The following is a 25,508-nucleotide window of genomic DNA, read 5'->3' on the forward strand; positions in this document are numbered from 1 at the left end:
TCCATATATATAGATTGAGTCCAGCCAAGGTAGGCTATAATAATTCCTCGGGCCTTAACATTTTGGAGTCGAACTAAAAGGGCCTTGGACCATTGCCGAAACACGTGTAAGTATTATGAGTACGTGACATTAAGTAAGGACGAGATCATCAAAATACCGGTATTCATTCTTCTCACAATGGCGTGTTTGCATGATCATAGCTGTGAAGAACACGATTGTTCATCTGACTTTTCACTCTACAAACACATTGATTTGCCCAAGGTTCGTTTCTAAAGTGTTTAATATATTTTATTTAGTCATCTGAAATGTAATTTTATTTCTCTTTCTTGTTATTTTTTCAAGGTATCTGCTTTAAATGAGGCTGCCCCAGGAAGTGTTAAGTCTGTGTTCAAAGCTTGGGAGCAACGTCTAGATTCTTCAGGGGTATTTTCAGACTGATTATTAGTTTTGCTGTCGTTTTCATATTACATCACTTGGTAGTTGGTCATTGCAGGCTCATTTGGAAAGCAATGATGGTGATCCCGAGTTACTCGTTTTCATCCCGTAAGTGACCCATCTTATGCCTAATCACTGTATTTACCCATCTTATGTTATACTACCAGGATGCTAGGTTCAACAAGTTTTTGCACTGTACAAAGCAAATGTTAAATAGTCCAAAGGGATTAGTGATAAGCATAAGTCTTGATTTCGGTCAGTTGGTCATGTATTGCTAAAAGGATTTCCTATGAAATCAAGATGCAATAGTTCACCAAGTCAGATGGATTGCCTAAGATAATTGTGGTTAACAGGAGTTGTCGATTTGAACCATTTCCGACCAACATCCAATTTGGTGTCCACAATTGCAAGTCCTGATTAGTCACCTCACTGGCTAGGCGTTGAAGGATGGGGTGTTGGAGAAGTGGTGACAAACATTTGAGGACTTTAAGGAAAACATTTGTATTACCCCCAGCGGAAAAAACCAAAAAATAAATAAAAACAAAACAAAACATAATCGTAGGCTTACAGCTTTCATCTGAGAATATTGGCGATTTCATACTATTTTTATCTGTTTAAGTTTGGGGTTTACATGATTAACAAAATTATGTTGGTAACTTGCTTTTTCTTTTTCTTTTTTTCTTTTTTCAATTTTTGTATTTTCTAGTCTGTCAAATGTAAATGCAAATGTTAATGTCCAGATATGACTCTGTCAAGTGAAAGTCCCAGCAGTTTTCCTTGCTGGGAGACTTCTAATTTCTGAACCTCTTTTATTTTTTCTGGTTTATGCACTATTGATTTGGAAGTTCTCGAGTAAAGTTCTTGTTTTGAATGTTGCAACGGACTGGAAATATAGGTTTACATCAGATGTGAAGATCAAAAGTATTTCAGTTGTTGGTGGTGATACTGGAACAAGTCCTGCTAAGATGAGAGCGTAAGTTCAATTTTCACCATATCTCATAGTCTTTTGATGTGGTCTCTGATTTATGTTAGTAGATGCACTAAAAATCCTAGGCTAAAAAGATGGAAAAGGGCAATAAAAAAATTTGAATGTGTTATTTCGGTCATTGTTCCAACGTCTGACAGTATACCAATATGTTTACTTTGAATGATAGGTTCATCAACCGAGATGGAATTGATTTTTCAGATGCTCAAAGCATGCGACCTGTTCAGGTATTATCCTGTTTTAACCTTGTAATGATGTTTATGCACGTAGTCACCTCTAATGCACTAAAACATTGTTTGCCTTTAGGAGTGGGAGTTGGCAGAAAATTTGCATGGAGTCTTAGAATATCAAACGAGGTATGTGTTGATTTCTTACCCCTATTTTATATCCCACCTTTTGTTGTTTATGAATTACTCTTAACTAATGTGTTCAGATTCTAGCTGAAAGTATTCTAAAGTATGAACAAGTGCATGTTCAAACTTTTTACGTAGCTTCAGAGTGAGTGCCATGATAGTGTTATTCCAAGTGTTCGTTTCAGCAGCACGAATCTAATCCACCAATCAACTTTAGATAGAAGTAAATTAATGGTATCTGTTACAATACAGCTTGACTATTTTCCATAGCCTCAATCGTCTTACTTCTGTTCAAGATAGGGATGCATTTTGGTAATACGCGAATGAGACCTGTGGAAGTCAAATCTGTTGTCTGGTTTAAAAAATAAAACTGAAATCAAGGTCCATCAATGTGAGCTTTTCCAGAGACCCGAAAACACGAATAGTGTTTGCATCCCCCTATTCTTTTCTTTTTTCCCTGAGCAGGTCAAAATACTAAAACTGGGGTGGTACACTCTGGTGGTACTGTATTCACATCCATGCTGTTAAAAATTATTCTGAGTTGATATAATTAGCTATATATGACCAAGTACTTAATGTGCAACTACTGGTATTAATGTTATATTACTGTATACTAGCAGCTATATGTGTCATGAGATATAGATCTTTTCATGCTTATCATAAATAGGAGATTTATGACTGGTAATAAGTCCTTGTATCGGGGATTTGATCTGGTGAAATGACTGGTAATTACGGAAGTTGCATGCATATGTAGTCTGGTTTTTATTAGTCCAATTGTGTTAGCTCCTTGCAGAGTGTACTCTTTTTCTTCCTTTTTTTTTTTAATATTAATCCTGCCCACACACAGTCTGGTTGCATGTATACGGAGTTTAAACTGTTGGAATGTCGGTCAGTTGTGGATCATTAAGTGCACTAGTATTCTCATTAGATATATTGAAATCTCAGTTATTCAGAGGACATCCAAACAGAATTGTGTGCTATGTTTAAGAAAAATTAATGCTAAGTTACATGGTAATCCTCATTAGATTCCATAGCATTTTATACAACATCCATGTACTGTTCCAGTCCCTCATTATAATAATCTGGTATACATAGGTTTTTATAATGACCTGAGTGGACGAAGAGAGAGATTAACTTGTAAGGACAAAAGAATGTGGCTGTTGATTGAAGTTATTGTTATCAGTTTCTATAAAAAATAGTATCTTTTTGAAAGATCTATCCTAATTATCTGGTATACATAGCCACATAGGTGATAGGTCTTTATAATGACTCGAGTGGACGAAGAGAGAGATCAACTTATAAGGGACAAAAGAATATGGCTTTTGATTGAATTTAGTGCTATCCATTTCTATGAAAAATGGTATCTTTTTGAAAGAATATGTATGATCTTGTGATGGCGAAGTGGTGATACTTTGCTTAAATTCTTCTGTTCTAAACTGATTTTTCTAATTAGTTTTTTTTTTTTTTGGTTGGTAAGCCTGTTTTAAATGAGATCAGTAACTCTTTGATGTTGGGCTATTAAATCGGTGAGTACTCGCTACTCATTACTTAGCCGACTCGACTAACAATTTAATCCCCGATCACGATCGGGCTCAAAAACTCCCCGAGTACTCGGCCGATTAGCCGATTAATACGTGCCAATTAGCCAAGTAATTGTGTTCACTATTTCAACTATTTCAATGTTTACTCGACACTTAACCGATTCGATCAACCCCCGATTCTGTAAAGTTCTACACTTTAATCATATTTATTTTGTTGATTGAGTGTTTTAATTGTTTATTGATTGATTGGGTTTTTAATTGGCTCCATTATGTTGGTATTTCAAAGTTAAATATATTTAATAAGTATTTGTAAAGAAATATAGTGTTATGAAAAATCGCCCGATTAATTTCGATTAATCCCCGACCGATTACACCTACTCGCTACTCAATCTTCAAACGAGTAGCAATTTAACTCACAGATTAGTAGTTAATCCATATGGCCTATGAGATCATTAATGTGTGGAAAACTGAAAATTAATCGTGGCTTCTCAACCTCTTTATGTAAGGGGCAGTTGGTTCAATATGTTTATAACCTAAGTCACATTGACATGGTCACACGGATACGTGTGTCGGTGTCCGACACGGGACCTATATGAAGAGGACACGGGGACACAGCTAATTAAAATGAAAATTATTACTATTTGTTTAGTTACACAACTAATTCTTGAGCTCAAGGCCTTACAAAGCGCTTCCTTACAAATAAATAACTATTAAAGTGGCGTATTATGGAGTTGTAACTATGTTAATAGATTATTTTCTTGGTCGTTTAGAATATAGAAGAAACCCTTGTTTGAAAATGTATGCACAGCGAGTCCATGTGTCTGAGTGTCCATGTTGCATAGTTTAGAACTACTGATTGTTTTCCTTAACAGGTATTCTAAGTTCCAAGGTGTGGGCAATCTCACTTTGCATTTCCCTGACAATTTTGGTGCTGACACAACTCAGATACTATACATTGGGTTGAAGGGTGAAGCAACCCAGGTATTTCGATGGATCAAGCTATTTCGTTATTTAGAAATTTCAATGTACTGAAGTAGTGGTTCTCATGACATTCTTGTGCTTGCAATTAACAGTTGAAGAGGGATGTTGTTGCAACAATTGTTTATGAAGTTATGCCTAATCCATCTGATCACAAGTAAGTTTTGTGTGCACCGCATGCCTAGTAGCTCGTTAATTGCTTTCTTTGCACCTTGATTTCTTGAACTGCTTGTCTATGCTCCTTGATGCTCGAACTACTAATCACATCTATAATGCTGTGCATACCATTGATATATAATTTATCCTTTTTGTTTCCATTCAGTTCTATATCAGTGAGTCTTGTGTCAAATGGTATACCAACTTGCCTCTGAGCTGGAACAGTATAGATCAACTATAGAGAGATACTTTCTGAACCCCCCCCCCCCCCAACACACACACACACACACACTGAGGTTCTTTTGTTGAAACTACCTTCAAGTTCTTGACTCTTTTTGATGGGCATCGTAGTTATCTTTAAAAACTCTAGACTTGGTAGTTTAGCTTGTATAAGCTTTTCAGAGCTATGCCTTTTAAGTTTTAGCAGAAAACATTTTTCATGAGAGTATTTGTACATTTAAACAAGCTCAATGCGCTGGTAGTTTCGGTAGTTCTTATGACAGAATTTATCTTTACACATAATTTACAAACTCTAAACATCTCATTTTGCAACATTTTGTCAATTATTATTTGACATGTGGCACAGGACCAGAGCTGAAAGTGGTGGTGGCCTTTCACATGTGGAGTAAGGAATTTGCTGAATTCGTTCTTATTCTAGTCCTTCTTCAGCTGGCCATCCTTCTATGGCATGACGTTATCCTAATTCTAAATGTTTAACATGGATAATGCACCTAGTTATGTAAAGTTAGTAGTCAAGCTTACATTCTTACTGCTGGTCCACCTTGCTTAGAGTGTTTTCATTATAAAAGCAAAAATACAATCGATCTCTCGAAAGTATTATAGTACTTTCAATTATGTAGTGTGAATTTATCCACTACAGTTTGTAAAGCTTAAATCTTACTTTAGAAGCTATTCCATCAGCTATGGCACTGAACCTTGTCAATCCATCATCACTTCGGTTACTTGTTTCTATTGCATGTCCGTAAATTCAAAAAAGGGGGGGGGGGCGGGGGGGGGGCACTGAAGTGATGCTAAATTATTTTCAAATGGTTTTATTTGATACATATGCTCCCGTAACTATCCTTGCCATATGCTAAGTAATAGGATGCAAGTTGCCATCCCCATGCTTGCAATGAAGAAAACTTCTCCTAAAGAACAGAATTTTGCTGGTCACCGAGAGGGTGTGTTCTCCCTTCCACTTGGTGAGTAAAGTTGAAAGTGAAACACTTGATCAGAGAATGCTATTGACACACTGCCTGTAGAGGTGCAGGAAGTACTTTTCGCTCTGTTGAAAGCTGCCTTTTCTATTTGTCATGCCAAAAGCATCAGGATCATTCATAATTCATTGTTATCATTGAAATAGGAGGACTACTGGTAGAAGGTACCCTCAAGAGGCCCTATCTCCACACTGAACTAAAATTTCTTGACCCAAATTTTTTTGAATAATCTAACCGAGTGTCAGTGTATATAAACAGCGTTAAAATATGGCTCAAATTCTCAAACCACAAAAACTAGGAAACGACTGATAACTTCAGCCACTAGAGTGGGCACTCTAAATTGAGAACAATCCAAGTGGCATGGAATCTTCAAAGAGAATCGCTACAAATTTTAAATCTATAGCAAGAAACTTTATGTTAACAGACTTATCTCTGAATAAATGTTTGAACTTCTGGAACTAGAGCTTCAGTCAGTTACTACGAAAAGAAAATCAAAAGATGCGTCCACAGACTACTGAAACACTCAAAAAGAGTAATCCCCCTAGCTCCTTTGATTTCCACATCCATCTTGAGCGCAAAACAAAGTGATCTGCATCTGACCAATGTTCAGCCAGCCAAAACAGAATTGCAACTAAGTCAATACATTCGTGTTATTGGGGACTGCTACAGGGTAAGAATGAATACCTTTATCAATTACTCAGATTGAGGGGCTCCCCTGCTTATACGGAACACATATATCCTTTGAAAAGTAAAACGACAATCAAGTCAATGTTGTTATTGTGTATTACAACGGATGATTGTTACAGGGTGAGAAATGAATATTGTATCAGTTGCTCAGATGGGGGCACCCCCACTTTCATGTAAAACTATATTCTTTAGGAGCAACACCAAAAACGAAGGCCTCAGTCGATGGAGAAATGTCTGTGTCTGTTCTTTTAGGTCAATGTACCTTCTATTTGTCTACACAAGGAGTTCGGAGAATCACTTCTCCCTTCTTGTTGATGTCTTGTTCTATCTTCAGTAACTTGAAACTTTGCTAAATCTTAAGATTTTAGGGTATGTCGTGAGTATCTCCACAAGCTGGACGCCAAAATCACGGCACCTGATACAGCGGCCAAGATCTGCCAAAGTGGAGATGAAAAAAAATATGTATTTATTACTTCAACTTTACTTTCACATACACAAATGTAAATACACAGTAGTAGTATGTGCTTCTCAGTACAAAGGCCTTACGATTGCGTCTTTCCTACATCTGTCCCTAGCAGATTGGAAGAGTGACTTTAGCGACTCGAACCAAGAGATCTGGGGCATTAGAATTATTACGGTGTACTGTTTTTTGCATGGTGATGGTAGTATTCGTTGTAAAGCTGACTGCGCCACTGATGGTCTTAAAGATTCTCTGACTTTCTTGCGCCCTTCGTCTTGAACCTAGATGCAAAAGAAGAATTAACAAAATAAAGGAGACATTATTTTACTAGAACTAGGCTACATGAATGGTGTTAAAGTTAGGTGGTGAGCTTGTAGACATAAACACATTAACGGAAACTCCCCATGTTCCCGCTTCTTATGGTTTAAAATACTGATGCTTGAAAGTACCTCTTTTGGTCTTGTTTTTCAACAGTTTAAACTGAACCAAAGTTAGCACATCAATGAAATATAATGGAGTTTGTTTTTGTCATTGAATCTTCCTAGTACTATTATGTGGACTTTATGGAAAGAAAGAAATATGAGGATCTTTGAGCACAAGGAGAAAGAGATACATAAGATAGTGGAAGAAGTCAAAGAATTGTTGTTCGAGTGGGCTAGTGTGTGCCCAAGCTTCCTGGGAGTGGGTTAGAGCAAGTCCAATAGGGTGTTATATGGGCTGCTAAAGGCCATATAGCACCCCTAAAAACCAAAATGTCATTCCAATGGGGCTGCTAGAAGGTTCCTAAATTTGGCTGGTGTGGTAAACCCAACCAAATTTGTCGCCTTGTCTAGCAGCTGCCATAATAAATTTCGGGAGACGGACGGCAAAAAATGTGTCGTCCATCCAAAAACATTTCAACTTATGCTACAAACTAATGGACGGATGGCAGAAAGTGTGCCGTCCGTATCCATTTAGTACTTCAAAACACAAAAGAGCAATTGGAATGAAATTTAAGTTTTGGTCAGCCATATTTGGCCGGGCAAGGTAAAAACCCTAAAAATCCTATGTGACAAGGGTTTAGCATCCCTCCATTGGACTTGATCTTATGTAGAGTTTCTATGTGAGTGTAACCTTTTGAACTATAATGAATAAAATTAAATTTTTACTGATCAAAAAAATAAATAAAAATTGAGGGATACACCATTACGGCAGACCACAAACTGTTCCATTTAAAAGTGAAGCATAATGCTTACAATCGTCCCTCAGAGTATGATCATTAGAGGGACTTTTTCTTAGCGCATTCCTAATGCAAGTAGCTTTCAAGGGAAATAGAGTATAGTCACCATGAAGTCCTCCAAAACAATGCCCCAATGCAATGGTGATATGTAACTTTGAGGGTAGGAAGTGTTCCTACGAAAATGACCAACTTGTGAACTCCGGACGGAATGTTCCATTCTGTCTCCAATATTATTAATGATTTAAAGTGGATATTTCGCGTATAATTGATATTTCGTATATTTTTAAAACTAGACGGAATGTTAGACTCCGTCTCAATTGTTTTCTTTTTACTTATCATCGATATTTCGTGTGTTTTCGTCATTTATCGTGTTTTTGACATTTTTTTTATATCGGACGGGATCTTAGATTCTGTCCGGTATTTATAATCACCTTTGCATTGGACAACTCCTGGCAGCTTCTCACCAAGAGGGTAACTTTGATGGGAAATTGTCCTACATGGCGCTTAGGTGTGTTGGGAATGCCCTTAATATGAGTATACGGTTTCATTGAGGAAAATTACTTGATCTATCACTTTACGTATGCATCTTCTCAAATCTAAAAAAACCAGGAGGAGATCCTTTTGGGATCTTCGCCTTTCCTTAGGATCCGCTGTTATTTAAAAAATGACCTAATCTTTCTTGTTTGAGTCTAGATACAATTTCCGTTTCTTTTCCTTTTTTTCACTTTTCTCGTTGTAGGCTTCCTTGTCCTACCTTACTGTCCCTTTTTGTTAGTTATATATTGACGATTTACTGCTTTCCAAGGAACAAATTAGAGTTGAGCTAAACTGGATCAAATTTTACTAGTTGCACATTACCAACCTTGAACGAAGCACTGACATCACCACAATACAATCGCGACTGGTAGCTGCGGAGAATCCTATCAAGCCAGTAATAGTTTTCCTGCAAGCATACACCTTTGTGAGACTGACATGCACGACTATAAAAATTACTGGAATTTGTAACAAGCCATTATTGTCCGTATTTAACCCCGTGTCGGTTTAAGTGGGGACAACATCAACAATAGAGGGAAGAGGGTCATCACAGAACTAACCTGCAAGCCATTTTCATGGGCCCGTTGCTCAATTTCAAGGATGGTCGAAACATCCTGTTCTGAAGGGCCTTCCTCCTGAAGACGTGATATTTCATTCAATACAATGTCAACCTGCAAAGAGAAGTGATCTTGATAATTTGAGCAAATTAAGATTCTTGGATAAATATCAAAATATACAAGCATTGCAGAAAATCATCACATCAACTAATGCTATACACAAAAGCACCCACCAGCTTCCACGAGATGTCAGGATCACAAGAGAAATTAACACTAAGATCACCACGCACATCCCCATTCCTAGAAGGTTTATTGCCACCAAGGAACACAGAGACACCAACAGAGTATACCTGAAACATACATGTGATTTATCATAAATTCAATCTAGAGAATGGTATGAATAGACAAATATTTCAACGAAAAACAATTTGAAAAATAATACCTGCCCATGCTTGAAGCGGAGAACTTGCATGATCTTTGTTTCTAGAAGTTTGCTCAAAAACCCAACAAAGTGAACCTCTTCCATCTTTGTTCAATTAAAGATAATATAAAATTAAAAATCTGATAGTTGGATCAAATAGAATTGGCCTCTTAAAAAGAGGACTTACTAAAACATATGATAGCCAACATATTTAATAAGTATCACTACCATAGATCCATTTTTCAGCTCAACAGGAAAGGTTAGCTGGACCGAACATTGAGCTTCCACCATGGGGCTGCGAACTACTTCGCTACAAGCACAACAATCAAACGTCAGAGAATCTCATTTACTCCAGATATCAAAAAGCACCAAAGACTTCAGGGAACTGTAAAAACTACATACCGAATAATGCTTGCAGGAAAAGTGAATGGTAACCCTCTTAGTTCATCTCGATTGAAATGTAATATTGGCTCAGGAGGTTTAGGTATTCCACCCTGAATTCAAAGGAAATAACCGATCAGTTTGGATTTGACTTTTTCAACATCTAAAGCCAATAACAGAAACAGTTCTTACCAAATATTGTAAAATTAATGGAAGTGCCACTGATGGATCTAGATTCCCAACAATTAGGACAGTAAAGCTGGAAGGATCCTTAAAACAACTATTAAAGTATTCACAAGCTTTTCTCGGGTCAACCTTTTGAAGGTCACTAATTTTGATGGGCTGCAACAAGATAAAAGCTTCATGAATAAGAATAGCAAAAGAGATGTTAAAACTTTAAATAATCATTAGATCAAAAGCTTACCCTGAAAAAAAAGGAGTTACCGTAGTTGAGCTCTCGCACACGGTTAGCAAATGCGGTGTATGGGTCTCTTTCTTGAGCATGGATAGCTTCTTCAGCCATTTCCATCACTATCTTAACTTCTTCTTCACCAGGTACTACATTAGTCGTGAATAGTTGATAGACAAGCTGCAGTTACACCATGAATAAAATGATTACGTCCTCTCTTTTTTATAACAGTAAAATTCATTCATTGATATTACAAAATTAATAAGAATTTACAAGTATTGGTTCTCAAAGCAAGAAAATACAAGCCACCACAAGAATCCCTTCCCAATTACAAATCCAATTCACAATACAAGAGTCTCCGAATTACAAATAAAATCTTCATAAGTCACCCCTTTGACGCAAGGACTACGCATGCCCAATGATGTAGCTCCTCTTTGATCCTTCCACAACCTTGTACGTATCCTTTTCTACTTGCTGAAAAATCCTTGTATTTCTCTCCTTCTACAAGATCCACACAATAGCACTACAGAGGCGCTCCGCTATCCATGTGGCTTTGCTAGAAAGCCATTGAGAAACAACCTTCCTACTAAGCATCTCCTTGATGTTAATCAGTGACCTCCAAGATATGCTGAAAGATGAAAGCAATAGCTCTCATACCCCCTTTGAGAAGGCACATGCAAGAAGAATATAATCCAGATTCTCTTCTTCCTCTTTGCATAGCGAACAAATATTTTGGCATTCCATACCCCCTCTATTCAAGACATCGATAGCTTTTATTCTCTCCAAAACAACAAAAGACAGTCACTTTAAACAGAATTGAGTTCTTCCATATCTTTCTTGTAAGGAAAATTATGAATCACCTCATCACCTGTAAGATTTTCCAACACAAACTTCTTGGCCAAAACTTGGTAGAAGAATTTCACTGAGAATTATTCCTTATTGTCACAAACACATCTTCTCCTATCAATCTCCACAAACTTCTCTCCCCATTGGTAAATGGTAGTCAAGATTCATAAGATTCAAACTCCCAATCATTCAAACCCCCTTACATCACATTCCCCCCTACTCCATTCACCCCTCAAATCATGTAGTCCACAACCTTTGCATCTTTGTTATTGGCGAACATATACATGTCACCAAATTGCTCCCTCAAAGGTGACTCCCGCAACCAAATATCATCCCAAAATGAAACTCTCCGGTGTTGGGTGTAAAGCAACACCTCTGAGAAAATCATTCCACCCACTAATAAAGTGATTACATCCACTTGAGACGAACACGAAATCATCCACATTGTTCACAAAAATCTCAAACTACCAGATATATATATAAAAAGCTATGTTACATGGACACACCATATTTCAAACATAATCTGTGTCGGATACGTATCCACGTGTCCGTATGGGACACACACAGACACATATTGTGTGTGATATACCTTAGTTTTTGATATTTTGCAGTGTCAGACACTTTGTATCCGTGTCGGATATGGACACACATGTCCGTGTCAATGTAACTTACATAAAAAGCATTTCAAGAGGTGGAATATTACTTTGGTATGTGCAGTATAAATGTATAACAACTTATAGACTGTCCTGGAGCTCTAATCTTAAGGTATGTGTCTTCAAAGCAAAGCAACATGTCCCAATAAAGACTGGATTGGCAAATTGCTGAATAACCAAATCGAACAATCCAATGTATCAACTCATTCCTGGCTGAGACACAATCAGGGACTTTAAACCATGTTTGGTACTGTGCACGGTCATTAGTAAACTATGACGAACCTGTATTTACTTTATTTCTAGATATTTTACAGCATAGAGGAATGGAGTTAGAAAACATGTACACAAACAGAATGAGAAACAGAACATAAACAAATTTGGGATTGGTAGGATATAAGACCATGACAATTTGACACAGAGATCCTATCTTCCCTCTTTTGTGGGATGAAACAAATTTGGCACATGAATATGGCAGTGTCACGGTGATATAAGCAAAGTCCCAATGAGTGAAACATAGTCAGTACATACTTTACCAAAATATATATTCACCGCATTAAGAGTTAAATCACAAAATGACTCATAAATACTTTACCAAATAAGTCATCATAGTTAATTTGTTATAAAAGTCCACGAATTAAGCTGCCCACATTAATCCCTTTTTGTCCTTTTCAACTCTATCTTTAACCATGTGTTAAGTCAAAATATGTTCCTTAAGATCTTTTCCTAGTACCTTCATCAACATTATCTCCAGTCTTCCTCTTCCCTCTAAGAGTTCCTAATCTTTTCTATTCTTATTCGCTATTAAACATGCCCACGCCATCTAACTAATTTCCCTTTATTTCCGCTTGCATAGGCACATGCCCAAACACCTTTTAGTCATCCATCTAGCATCTTTGTATATGTTGTACTTTCTGTATAAATATTGCGGGAAACAGGTTGAAAGACGTAGAAGTGTTTCTTGACTGCCTCTCATGGTTCCTGTGTTATCCGTCATCACTAGCATGCAATTCTTATTCCCCCTCCCTGTTTTTCTTCTTGTAAGGCTAGTTTGCTTTCTTTGGTTGTATGGCTAGTCATCTCAGCCATTTTCTTTTCTGTTTGCCTTTTTCAACAAACTTGTATATACAACAACAACCACAAAATGGAGAAGATTTAAAGGACAAAATAAGCTATGGAAATGACAGAGGTCAAGATAGTAGACTTGAAATATATCAACACTGAAGGAAAGCTCAAGTGTAATCTCCGATCAGAATCATGCAGACTGGAATAATAAACAGTAAATGTTTAAGAACCGACACATGCAAATATTTCAGGGAGGGTGAGATAGTCATCTAATAAACCATACCTGTAAGCCAGTTTCCAGGTCAGTTGGTGAGCAGTCAGCGGAAAAGCTTCTCATGTATGCTCCAATCTTGGTACCAACCTCAGCTCTCTTACCAGCTAGCATATCCATGAGGACTGTGGGTTTATAACCAAAAACACCAATCTCTCCAGCAATGGTTGAGGCCATTGAGCATGAGAAGTGCTCATCTTCGGGAACTTCAGATAAACCCCCATAAGTGAATCCAGAAAAGAGAACCTGTTGATGAGTATTATGAATTTTTAATTACTAAGGAATAAGAACTGATTTTTGAGAAAAAAATCTACAAAAGGAAAGATGGATCAGATATTATATCATTAGGGTCACAACAATGGTACTGTTATTCTTGACAATAAGATCTACCAACTTTAAGTTTGAATGTATATATGGAAATCAGCGATCTTAAACCTAGCAGCAGTTTGATAGGAGGCATGCAATCAGCTTGACCAAGTATGTGAGGAGTACCAAGAACAGGGAGTTTTGCACGGAAACTGGTTGATACTAAGGGAAGTAGGAACAGTCAATGATTAGCACAAACACATTTCGGAATTGCCAGAATTCAAACAGTTACAAAAAAACAGAATTTCAGACGGAATTCCAATATGTTCTGACCAAAATTCGGAATTAAAATTTTTTGACCCTATAGTGCCTATACTCTTATTTTGATACCGTTTTGATTTTTTCAAAAACCGAAATATTTGATGGAATTCCAAGATTCCGTTCAAAATCACGAACTATGAGCTTGACTAGCAAGTATTTACTTTCAATCAAAAGAAAACAAAGCAAATCATCGATACAAAAAGGAATATTTCGGTAAGAGGCTACACCAGATAGTCACACATACTTTACTTGAAAAGAGTGACATCAAGAGTATTCTGTTAGAAAATTCTCTAAGTAATGATGAAACATGATTTCAACGAGTTCTCACAACAAGTCTACAACTACAAGCACCTCTTAAAAGTTCATATGACAGTCCCCACATTCAATCCCAGTAAAGAAGACTAAATCGTGTATTCTCTTAGGAGTCTATCACCAATCTCGCTGAGAATACACTTTCTGAGCGTTCTCTCATCTCAAAACTTCTAAAAGTTATTCTTGACTTTTGCTTGAGAAAACGTAGGTATTGAATTGATAGTGGAGTTCCCTAAATTGTAAATAAGCTATTTTAGGTTTTTTCTTCTTTTTTCAAATTTTTGGTAGATAAGATCATAAGAGGTATATAACTAGAAGAAACAATTACATCAAGAGTAAAATGGACAAACAGAAGCTACCTAATTTAGCCCCAAGTCCCAACACCCAAAAAGAAAACTTAGTAATCTGAAAAAGAACATAAAACGGAAAGTCACAACAAAAGTGAAAAAGAGGAAAAGCATCAACTAAGAGACTACACGCAAGCCCAGTAAAGAGGGGGGGAGACAAAGCTATAAGCATCTAATCAGGACCCCAGCCTGCATCCGAAGCACCGTCCTTCGCCACTGACCACCTACTCTATATCTCATTCCTCCCCCTCTACACAAAGCTATTTTACATTGTGGAAAGAATATTTATAGAATCCTTTAAGATGGAAAGAATTAAGAACTTGCAAGATTGAGCCTTTCGCTGTGTACAAGTGCCCAATTTAGACACCGGCACGGAGATTCGGACACGGCATTGTCTAAAAATTCAGATTCAAGGATACAGCTAATATTTCATTTAACCTTTTAGTACAAAAACTATTTGACAAGAAGGTTATAAAAAAGATATGTATAATATTGTAGTCAAGGATTTCAATTACAATATTTTATGTTTCTTTGGGTCATATGTTATTTAAGGTACATTATCCTCCACCTCTTCATCTAGAAGTGTCGGTGTCGTACCTGAGTTGTGTGTCCGTGTCGGACACGCCAACACAGGACACAACACTTCAATATGAAGTACCCGCGCATCAGAGGCCTTTAGTAGTACTTTGGTAATATATAAGATAGAGGACTTCAAGTTTGGTGTAACCTTCTCGGTTATATGCAGTGGCATAAATGCATGATTGAACATTTGCAGTACCAAACAGGATGACCAGTTTAGTTACACCACCATGAAACTCATTTTCCAAATCAAATGTGACCACTCTATATGACTTCGCAACTCATGAACTCATCTACACCAACTCAGAAGCCAAAACATGTACTCGGTCTATAAACAATTAGAAAAAACAATATACCAACAGCTTAGTACAAGCCTAAAACAACTGGCCTCAGATATCACTTTCTGAGTGCATACCCCACTATACCAACTGCTGGCATACTTATCTCTATCTTTACTAGCTTAATAGATCAACAGTATGACATAGGATATAGAAAATAAATTAGAGGTTGTCACTTGTAAATGCATGCAACTTCAGAATGTGTGTCAAAAAGTTCAACAAGGATATATATGTTGCGGCGTTCAAGAGAGCCAAGAAGGTAGTAAAAATTGTGCTAACATTACATACAAATGCATTTCATAGGTTGCAGAAAAAAAGGCTCTATATTTATATCTGTTCCAAGCTTCTAATAACTGCCACATATGATGGACAAAGTGGCACTGTAGCAAGATGGAGACTACAAGTAATAATAGTTTTCATTAGTAATAACTAATACAGATTTGCCTAGTCTGGGGAGGAGGATCCAGAACCCTATGCTATAAATGAACTGCATATCCCAGGTTAACCGAGGACTCTGATGTATACAAGGATGTGGCTTGCATTTCTTTCTAGGACGATATAGTACAATTATATTTTAGTTACTGAATAAGAGAAGAAGAAGCGAATCTGGGGACGGAGAGAGAAAAGACTATACAGCCTTAACTAGTTTCGGCCTTCTCTCACACATAATTACATAAAAAAAAATAGGTTTACATTAGAAATATCACTATGGCCCAGCCCTTAAATTCCCTCGGGAAATGTCCCTTAGAACTCTAACAGGTATCTACACAACCTTCTCCCAAATAAGTTATCTGATCCACAGAGGGGAAAAAATCACTGATAAAGAAGCTAGTGGTTATAACGAATTAAGGTATCCTCCTGTTCATGATTCGCTAGATTAGTTTCTATTATGGTTTATTAAAGACATGGCTAATCCCTACATCAATCATATGAAATGGATGGCTCCACATCCTTCCTCCCTGGTACAAGCTATCTGGTCCAATTAATGTTCCATATTTGGTGAGGAAACGATATTTATCCTTTTAGTTACAATGATTAAAGAGTTCTTCAGTACCTGATCATCAAGGAAATCTGTGCACTTATAGCAGACCCTCATGCCATTAGATAGAAGTAATTCATGGACCCCAACACTAGGAAACTCCAACTGTTGCACAATGCTCCTGGAAAAACGTTACTCAAATTAGAAGATAGATTATTCAAGCACAAACAATTGCATTAGATAAAATTACACCCCAAAGCTAGCACCCATCAGTTTAAACTTTAAAGATATGACTATATCTGACAATGGAGAGAATTTTCCTGGGTATGTGAAAACCATCGCGTTGAAGAAATTATACATGAAATCACAAAGTATGAACATCTTTTCTCACTTGAAAAGCAGAATGCACAATGTCACATGAACATTAAAAAGTAGAGAGCGTTTACCCTGGATCTGGCATCGTGCTAACAATTTCCTCAGGTATGTGTTCTTCATCCCATGGAGAAATCATTTTTTCTTTTTCAATCCGGTTCACATTAAGCACAGAAGCCTTTAGATCATCTATGGTTGCATGAATTTGGGGTTCAACTGTCTTGACAACACAACTGCATGATGTCCGATAGTTCTCAGCGTACTTTGATACCTCCGATGCCGATATTTCTATATAAGAAGGGAAAAGGTAAAATAAAATACATTACCACAGCCATCAATATTTCTATTCAGAGTATTTGTAATTTGCATGACCAAACAGCTTACCCAAAATAAAATAAAGAAGAAGAAGATTGGACCAAATAAGGTTCGTGAAAACATAGTTGGTACTAACTTATCAAAGACAAAGAAAATGACAGCGAAAAACATAGTAGATACTTGTGCAAGTCGGTAGGTAAAAGAGAAACTCACGAGGTAGGATAGTCTTTTGAAGTTTTGCCTCAAACTCGATTCCAACAACAGGTTCATTGCGGAGAAAATGCTGCAATATGATACATAAACAAATTAGAAGTTTAGAATCACCATTCGGAGAAAAATGTGCATAGTAAATGTGCAATATTTACTAGTGTTAATCTCAAGTAAATTTTTGCAAAATAATCCCTTTGTTAAATAAAAATAATAAAAAACTGTTAAGTAATTGTTAATTTTAGTAAATAAAAAATCCTAAATTAGCATTTTCAATGTATTATGTAATTAATTGGGTGTATAGGATTATGTTTTAAATGGTGGCAAACTTTTCTCTTCTTTTCTTTGACCATGTGTCAAGAAGCTACAACCTCAATAGTTATTACTTAGGGCCAACTTTCTTTTTTAGTTCAAAATTTTCACACCACAAATTTGACATGTGTGAGTATAAAATGGTGCAAAGACACCAAATGCTACTGTGACACACTCCATAGCAATTACAAGTAGTTAGATATATAAGTACATCAAACATGGTATTTTTCCCCTTGACATTCATAAATTAACTGACTTTTCTCCCACAACCCTTCTTTGATTGCTTTTAGTTAGTTCTTTAGGTGTGAAGGTGTGTTTTGTGTGTGTTAAACAAAGTTTCATGGAGTGAATGCAATAGACTTCCTCAAGTCTATAAACCACCACCACATGTTAAGGATACACATATGTCATAGCATATCTTGTGAATCCTTAACACCACACCACCCCCCCCCCCAAGTCAGAAACCAAATCTCGAAGTAAAGAAATTTCAATCATATAAAATGTAAATCTCCTACTCTTCTCCCTCCAAATCCCCACATAAATTATAGAAAAAGTCCTCCACATTTTTGTGGCAGTCCAAAGGATTCTATAGGATCGATTGAGCATGGTTAATTTAATTTTTGTAATGAAAACCCCTTTATCTCACTGTTTTGAATTTAAGTAAATGTCATATATCCAAAGAAAGGGGGAAGGGGGTAACTCCAGTTTTTTTTTTTTTTTTTTTTTTAAAATTAGTATATATATATATATATATAAATATAAAGGAAAAACAGTTACAAAAAGGAAGGGAGTAACTCCAATTCACAATTCTTCAATGTCACATGGCAGGATGAAAATCCACGGAATATGATAACAGTGAAGGTCTGAAGGAACTTAGGAGTTAGGACCTGATTTAGCAAAAAAGAAACTCTAAAGCCTGACTATACCATGCATTATGACATAAAAAACTAATAAAACTAATACATCAGAAATGTGTTGGGAACTGTGAAATTGCACAAGAATAAAAATTTAGGATTTACTTGCAAATATTCATCCCGCAGACTTGTTGACTGCATTTGGTCACGCTCCAAATAGGCAGATTCAATCTCTGACATTAATAATGCTCGGACAGTTGATATTTCACGCTCCGTAAACCCATGAAGTCGGACCCTAGCAATCTAAAAAGTAGAGCAGTAAGTGAAAAGAGAAATAAGATAACAAGATCATGGTGAAGATATTAGTTTGTGAACTTTCCAGATATTATAACATATACGTAGGTTCCAATCTTACCTTACCCAATTGTAACAGCTAACAACTTGCATATAGTTGAAAAAAAAATACACAATTTTAAGATAACAATCTTACCTCCATAAGCATCGATTCCAAAGCTTCAACAGTTCCACTCTCCTTGCAAGTTGCAGTCATCATATAAGCTTTCACAGTACGCACAAAAACATCTGCCGAGGAAGAGCATGAGAAATATGGGGGGTCTTTTCTACGAGATATTTTGAAGTATCTCTGGTTTAGAGCACAATGGAACATTGATTCTACTAGGGAATCTCTGTAGTCCTTCACTGTCTTCAGCTCATCCACTTCCATCTTACAGCTGATCATCACTGCTGACTGTAATTGTAAATAGTAAGAGAACAATATCAAACCATATGTTCCCCATGCAGCATTTTGTCCATACATATGCATGTGTACTCAGATGAGACGGCATCGTCTCAAATAGACATGCACAGAAGATCGTGTGTTCAGATAAGCATGCATTGATTGATAGATAAATGAATGAAGAGTATATATCGACAGTTTACTGACCCCACCAGCTTCAGACTCAACGAAACATGAAAACCGTGGCTCCGTGTGGGATGGGACAAGAAAATCTGAAACAAAGGGAGGATTATGTGCAGAGACTTTTTGCTCAAAATGCATCTTTATCAATTCAACTACACTCTGCACAAGAAATCACAAAACTGTTCAGAAATGCTATCAATCAAGTGGAGTAGATAGAGAGTTAATTAAAAAGAGATAAAACAATGTTGTTCAATGTCATATCTGAATATATTATTTTCGGACCTGTGTATCAGAAAAATCCCCAACAGCTACTACTGCCATATTGTGCAAGTGGTACCACTTCTGATAAAATTGCTTGACCGTCTCAGGAGAAACAGTCCGGATCACCTTTTCTAACCCTATTGGTAGACGCTCAGCATACTGCAATAAATTAGCAATAAGTTGATAATACTAATAACATCTAACCATGGGAAGCAACATAAAAGAGTTGGATGCTTGTGATCCAATCAACAGAGTGATATGAGTTGTAATGAACAAAATCAGCTATGCGTCAGTTGAAACTTGGAATTAACAAAGATAACTACATTGATTAGGAACAAAGCAAACGGAAGAAATAGGAAAACTATTATCCATTTTTTCCAAATAATACATAGAATTTACCAATCAAATTCTTCACCGATACTTCATACAATACAAGCCATCTTAATTTTTTAGAATAAAATAAAATAAAGAACAGCCATCTAACTTAAACTTTTAAACATAATAAAATTGTGAGAATATAGAAAGTTTATAGGGAATTATAATGGTAATAATCCAAACTAGTTGTCGTGGGGAAGGAGGGTATAACTCCCTACTTAACTGTTTCGGTGCGTTTAAAAACATAACCCTCGTTTCTCATCTCCCCACAAATATTTTTTTGGAAAAAGAAAAATTAAATGGTCAGCAGAATATGTCTTAGTACAATCCTTGGTATTTTCATCTCCACGTCTTTTCACTCCTCCCAGTCTCCCACACCTTCTACATGCTATTGGGATTTTGGATGTGGTCCAAAAATCATATTCCATTTCCAGAAAAGTTGACATCTGCTTTCTAGTCAGTCAGACATGCTTTAGGATCAAACTTCGCAAATAAATAAAAAGCGGAGTTCAAGAAAAAATATGTTCATTAGATTATTTAGTTTGCAAAATCACTACCCTGCTACAACAAAACTTCAAGGCAAAAACTCGAATTCCATTCTCATGAAATTTGATATCCAAAGGAAAACCACAAAAGCTGTGTGGTTCCAAAACGCAGGGGACCAAAATCAATAGGCTTTTGGAAGCATTAAGTAGTTTTTGCATGCCACAGTTACTACTAGTCTGGCTGCTGCCAGAATTGTTTATGAAATTGTTTAAACCACCTCTTAGCATCTCATAGCTCCCACCTTTTATAGCATCTAGATGGTCTGATTTCCTTGAAAACTAGTATCTCCTATCTCAACACTTACACAAGAGTCACCCAGGATTTACAGAAGGAGCTGATCAAGTTGGAGTAGCAAAGCCTAACAAGACATACCAGGTTCCTTCATATCAATGTTCTAAAAAACGCTAGGCGGTAGTCGGACGGTAGGGGAGCGCCTAGTGCCTAGGCCTTCTAGGCGGCGCCTAGACGGGCTAGGCGCTAGGCGGTTTTAATTAATTATTTATTTATTTAAATATATATGTATAATTAATTTTTTTTTTCTCTGGATAGAATAGGTTATTTGATACCTGGCAAGACCTCAAGACTTAGCTTGATATCAAAGTTGTTGGAATTGAAAAGGCGAAACAAAATGGAAAAATGGGTCACCGTTTAAGACTTCTTCCCCTCATTTAAGACTTGATGATTTCCAACTTTTTGAAATTCCCATTATAATATTAAAGATGGATTCTTTCACACTCACTACAACTTAATTTATTTTGGTTGCTGGAGAGAAGAAAAAAAGAGAGCAGAATTGGAGAGAAGAAATACATACCGAGAAGAAGAAGAAGAGCAGCTGATTGTTTGTTGAAGAGAGACCAGAGAGACCGATTGTTTGTTTGTTGAAGAAGAGAGACCGATTGTTTCTAAGCCCTATCGGGCTTTTTTTTAACTTAAGCACAGAGAGACCGATTGTTTTTTTAATTGGGCTTGTAACAAATTGGGCCCAAAAAACAAACTAGACCTTATAAACCGTCTAGACCGCCTAGGCCGATTAATCCGCCGCCTAGTCCCGATTAATCGGTCCACCGTTTTATCAACCGTTTAGGGTGAAAATCAGTACGGCTAGGCACCGCCTTGACGGCCGCCTAGGCCGTTTTTTAGAACACTGCTTCATATAACTCTCCACTTCTAAACTAAAAGGTCTCATTACATATACATCCATCATACCAGCATCTTATATCCCCCACCTCCATTGAGGTTTAGGCCGACTCTAATTACCATCTTATGACTACCAAGACAGCACGTACAAATATGGTTTCTGATGGAAATGGATACGTTCCCTATATTATTGAATGTGAAGTGAAGATGTTTATGCAACCCTGGTAAAAGTTAAGGCTGTCTAACTAAGTGCACAAGGGAATACCGTCAGAGGGTATGAATCATGCTTTCATTGATCTACATATGAGTCCAATCCAACTTATAAAGTACATTCACAGAACAAACTTATCAACCTTCTTTTGAAGGAAGGATAAATACAACAGGGTCTTTATTTCTTCCTGAGCTCCTAAAGTTTCAATAACTCCTAGTCTACAACTTTCTTGACAGATTTGATCTCTCTATTCAAGCCTCTCACCTCTCAGCTCACAACTCAAAAGCACTTCAAATTCCCAAAACAATGTCATTCTGCGTTTAATGGCAGCAAGCATTCAATCAGTACCAATCCAGTCACTTGGGAAAATGAAACAATGAAAGTAACAATCGTCCTTGTAAGGACCATAGAAAATCGATCCCCACACAATAAATAAGTAATAATGAATTGCAGAAATTAAAAAGAGAGACGAGGTTTTATCGTGGTTCGGTCAAAATAATGATGCCTACGTCCACACTGATTTCATTGATACACTCTTTTGTTTACATGAACTCCTCTCCCTCTACATTTTGTTCTTGGGCATCGACCACATAAATACAATAACATATTCCACAAAACTTCTTCCTCAAATAATTATGTATTAGCATCAGTTCACTAGAAGAAGAAAAAACAGGCTCAGGACAAATTACCTTTGAGCCTTCCATCATTAAAAGCCAGTGTGCATCCTGCATCCGCCCATTGGCATTCCTGCTTCCTCTATATTCTTCGAGAACAGCACCTCTTTCCTTTTCCAAATCCTCTGATGAAACCCGGACCTATTTTGAAACAAGTGAAGAAATGAGAATTAATAATATAGACAAGAAAGAAAGAAAGAAAGTTAGAAAGCGGTACCTCAGAAGTGAACTCAGCCAAGATCGATATGGCCTGAGACAAGAGTTGTGGCTTATCAACTGGAACGAGCAACTCATATATGGTTTCATCTGCAGATGTTGAAGCATTCTGACAAGCTCCAAACTCTGCTCCAATACTTTCGAGAAACTTGACAATATCGTGATTTGTATAATTTTGAGTGGCACTAAAAGCAAGGTGTTCAACTATGTGAGCAACTCCTCGCTCAGCCTCCTCTTCGGCAACTGAGCCAACTTTGACAGCAAGAGCAAGAGCAGCACGCATTTTGGGTTTAGAATTAGATCTCACGTAATAACGAAGACCATTATCAAGTCTACCATACTCAACACCAACTGGCTTTTCATCGAAAACATCTTCCATTGATATATTACTTGCTACTTTTAATGACCTGAAACCATGTCGTTGTGAGATCTGTGCTGGCAATAAATCCATTTCGATCTCTTTTTCCTTTCTTCTTTCCTATATGTATAAAGAGACAATTTGAGATGGTGCCTTGAATTTATTCTTCACGAGTAAGGTGGAGTGGAGTTTTGTTTATCGACTGAATGGCACGTGCCGCACCACACGAACTACTGGTGATGGTGGGCATTAGTATTAGTGTTCAGAAATAGGCCGTTGGATTAGCCATAGGGTGCAAATTATAATTTATAACCAATGGTTAAAACCTCGTGATATGTTTATTCGGTGTCAAACAAGTTTAATTTATGTAGATATGGTTTTTATAGTTTGATACTTATTTTAAGTTCCTTTTAGGACTCGATATACAAAAATGACTTACGGAATTGACATACGCAATCTAAAAACAAACTTACACATTGTTCTAAAGGTTGATTTTTAGTAGATATTATCTCCCTACCATGGATAGTGTCTCTACAAAAAATCAGCTTAATCGGATGTGTTTAGTCTTGTCAAAAAAGTGTTAAAATTCTGGACCGTCAGATAAATTTTTAATTTGAGCTCAACTTTTGGTAGGATTATACATATTTAAATTAGCTGATTTTTTGTGGAGATAATCTCCATGTTGTGGATATCACATCCCCATAAAATCAACTTTTAGTTCATTGTGTAGGTAGGTAGGATTGCGTATGTCAATTCCGTATGTCATTTTTGTATGTCGACGTAGCCAGCCATTTTTTGTATGTATATATATATATATATATATATATATATATATATATATATATATATATATATATATATATATATATATATATATATATATATATATCGAAAGCATTCCGTTTACCATATTTTTTATACCATAGTTTATATCGTGCCCCAACAACTTCACATACAACGCGAATTATAATCTAGTTTTTTGTTGATGTGTTCAACTAACCATGAAGATCTCCTCTATAAAATTTATACTCATTTGATAATATTTAACTATGTCAAAAACATTGTTAGCAATTCGCCGAATTATTCACGAATAATTTGCGAATCGAATTTTTGAATGGCAAAACGTATAATACTTCCGAATGTTTAAAAAATTCGGAATAATTTGCGATTTTTTGCCTTGAAACGTATAATACGGATTTTGTCCACAAAAAAATTAAAAATAAAACTAATGAAAATTCAGTTGTGCTTTTGTTATTTTTTATGCACTATGTTCTCACTCTTACTTTAAGTCCCCAACTCTTACATTTTTAGTGATAAATTAATTCAAAAACTTTGCTTTTATACTTTTTGGGCAATATTTAAATTGTCATGTCATGGTGTGTGTATTTTGAAATTTGAACAATAATTTCAATCCAATAACAAATAAATGGAGGTACCTATGTGGACCATATATTCAATTGGTTTCAATGTTTTGTAGCTAAATTGTTTAGACATGTTTTTTATGTTGTAAATAATGACAACTATATTATTAATATTTACTAACATAATATCACAAATTTTTTACTTATAAATTTTTGCAACCAAACGTTTAAAACGCGTATTAATTAAACACCGCATAATTGCCGTATTGCGAATTTTTGACCGAATATTTAACCGTACCGTTTTTTTGAATCACCGAATAATTCTTAAATTATTCTCGTACCGAATTTTTGTCGTATCCCAAATTGCTAACAAGGGTCAAAAGATGATTGTAAAATCGAATAATCTGAGCCGTTAAAAAAAATTCAAAGTTGTCAATGATTTTTAACTAGGTTAAAGATTTCCAAATTATATGATTTTTGTGTAGATGCTATCATATAAACTATGGTATAAAAAGTATGGTAAACGAACCTGCTCCTATATATATTTGTCATTGAAACTATTTCTCTAATATATATCTTTGTTAGCATTTTTTATTTATTTTTTTATTTTACAATGTGCTGCTACCTATATACCATGTTATTTTTGTTTTGTAATATACTAGAGAAAAATAACATGGTATATAGGTAGCGGCACATTGTAAAATAAAAAAAATAAAAAATACTAACAAAGATATATATTAGAGAAATAGTTTCAACGACAATGACCATGCCAAAATTAATCCCAAAAAACAAACATCCACCTAAGAGAACAGATCAAATACTATTTGGTCTCCTTTGTTTTGTATTAGGCAAAACATATAATATTTATTTATTTTCTTACTTCTACATTTCAATTTCAAGACGATTGCATGGGGTTGTAAATGGAAGTGTGGTTTTTCCACATTAGACTATGCTGAAATGGTCACACATAACAATGAGCACAACATGAGGTTATTTCCTAAGAATAATCAAGGTAAGACTATTTAAATACTTTTAGATTTCAA

General features: G+C 36.1%; 2 protein-coding genes across 4 annotated transcripts; one reads left to right on the top strand and one right to left on the bottom strand.

Annotated features, from left to right (window-relative positions):
• The first annotated feature begins 75 nt into the window (after window positions 1-75).
• On the top strand, window positions 76-5,410 carry LOC147511930 (PITH domain protein (DUF1000)). Its single transcript, XM_086603518.1, has 9 exons — window positions 76-261; window positions 343-423; window positions 494-543; window positions 1,331-1,408; window positions 1,590-1,647; window positions 1,727-1,776; window positions 4,187-4,295; window positions 4,388-4,449; window positions 5,035-5,410. Exons 1-9 carry the CDS (start codon window positions 178-180, stop codon window positions 5,075-5,077), a joined length of 615 nt encoding a protein of 204 aa, XP_086459644.1. The 5' UTR covers window positions 76-177; the 3' UTR covers window positions 5,078-5,410.
• Window positions 5,411-6,033: 623 nt separating this feature from the next.
• Window positions 6,034-23,307, bottom strand: LOC147511931 (Insulinase (Peptidase family M16) protein). Of its 3 annotated transcripts, none has more exons than XR_015219543.1 (21): window positions 22,748-23,307; window positions 22,546-22,671; window positions 19,609-19,746; window positions 19,351-19,485; window positions 18,898-19,155; window positions 18,573-18,710; window positions 17,248-17,317; window positions 16,794-17,007; window positions 16,423-16,528; window positions 13,178-13,411; window positions 10,349-10,513; window positions 10,117-10,266; window positions 9,946-10,037; window positions 9,772-9,853; window positions 9,565-9,648; window positions 9,356-9,472; window positions 9,126-9,236; window positions 8,894-8,974; window positions 6,899-7,093; window positions 6,350-6,786; window positions 6,034-6,254 (listed from the first exon to the last, which is right to left on the bottom strand). XR_015219543.1 is itself a non-coding variant. In XM_086603519.1 (20 exons), exons 1-20 carry the CDS (start codon window positions 23,195-23,197, stop codon window positions 6,709-6,711), a joined length of 3,024 nt encoding a protein of 1,007 aa, XP_086459645.1. In that variant the 5' UTR covers window positions 23,198-23,307; the 3' UTR covers window positions 6,034-6,708. The 3 variants fall into 3 exon arrangements, 1 of the variants encoding a protein (XP_086459645.1); XR_015219542.1 differs by having other exon boundaries at window positions 6,034-6,260; XM_086603519.1 differs by having other exon boundaries at window positions 6,034-6,786.
• Between the last annotated feature and the right edge of the window lie 2,201 nt (window positions 23,308-25,508).

The sequence above is a fragment of the Coptis chinensis genome, chromosome 3 (genome assembly GCF_015680905.1).
Source record: "Coptis chinensis isolate HL-2020 chromosome 3, ASM1568090v1, whole genome shotgun sequence".
Lineage (NCBI taxonomy): Eukaryota > Viridiplantae > Streptophyta > Magnoliopsida > Ranunculales > Ranunculaceae > Coptis > Coptis chinensis.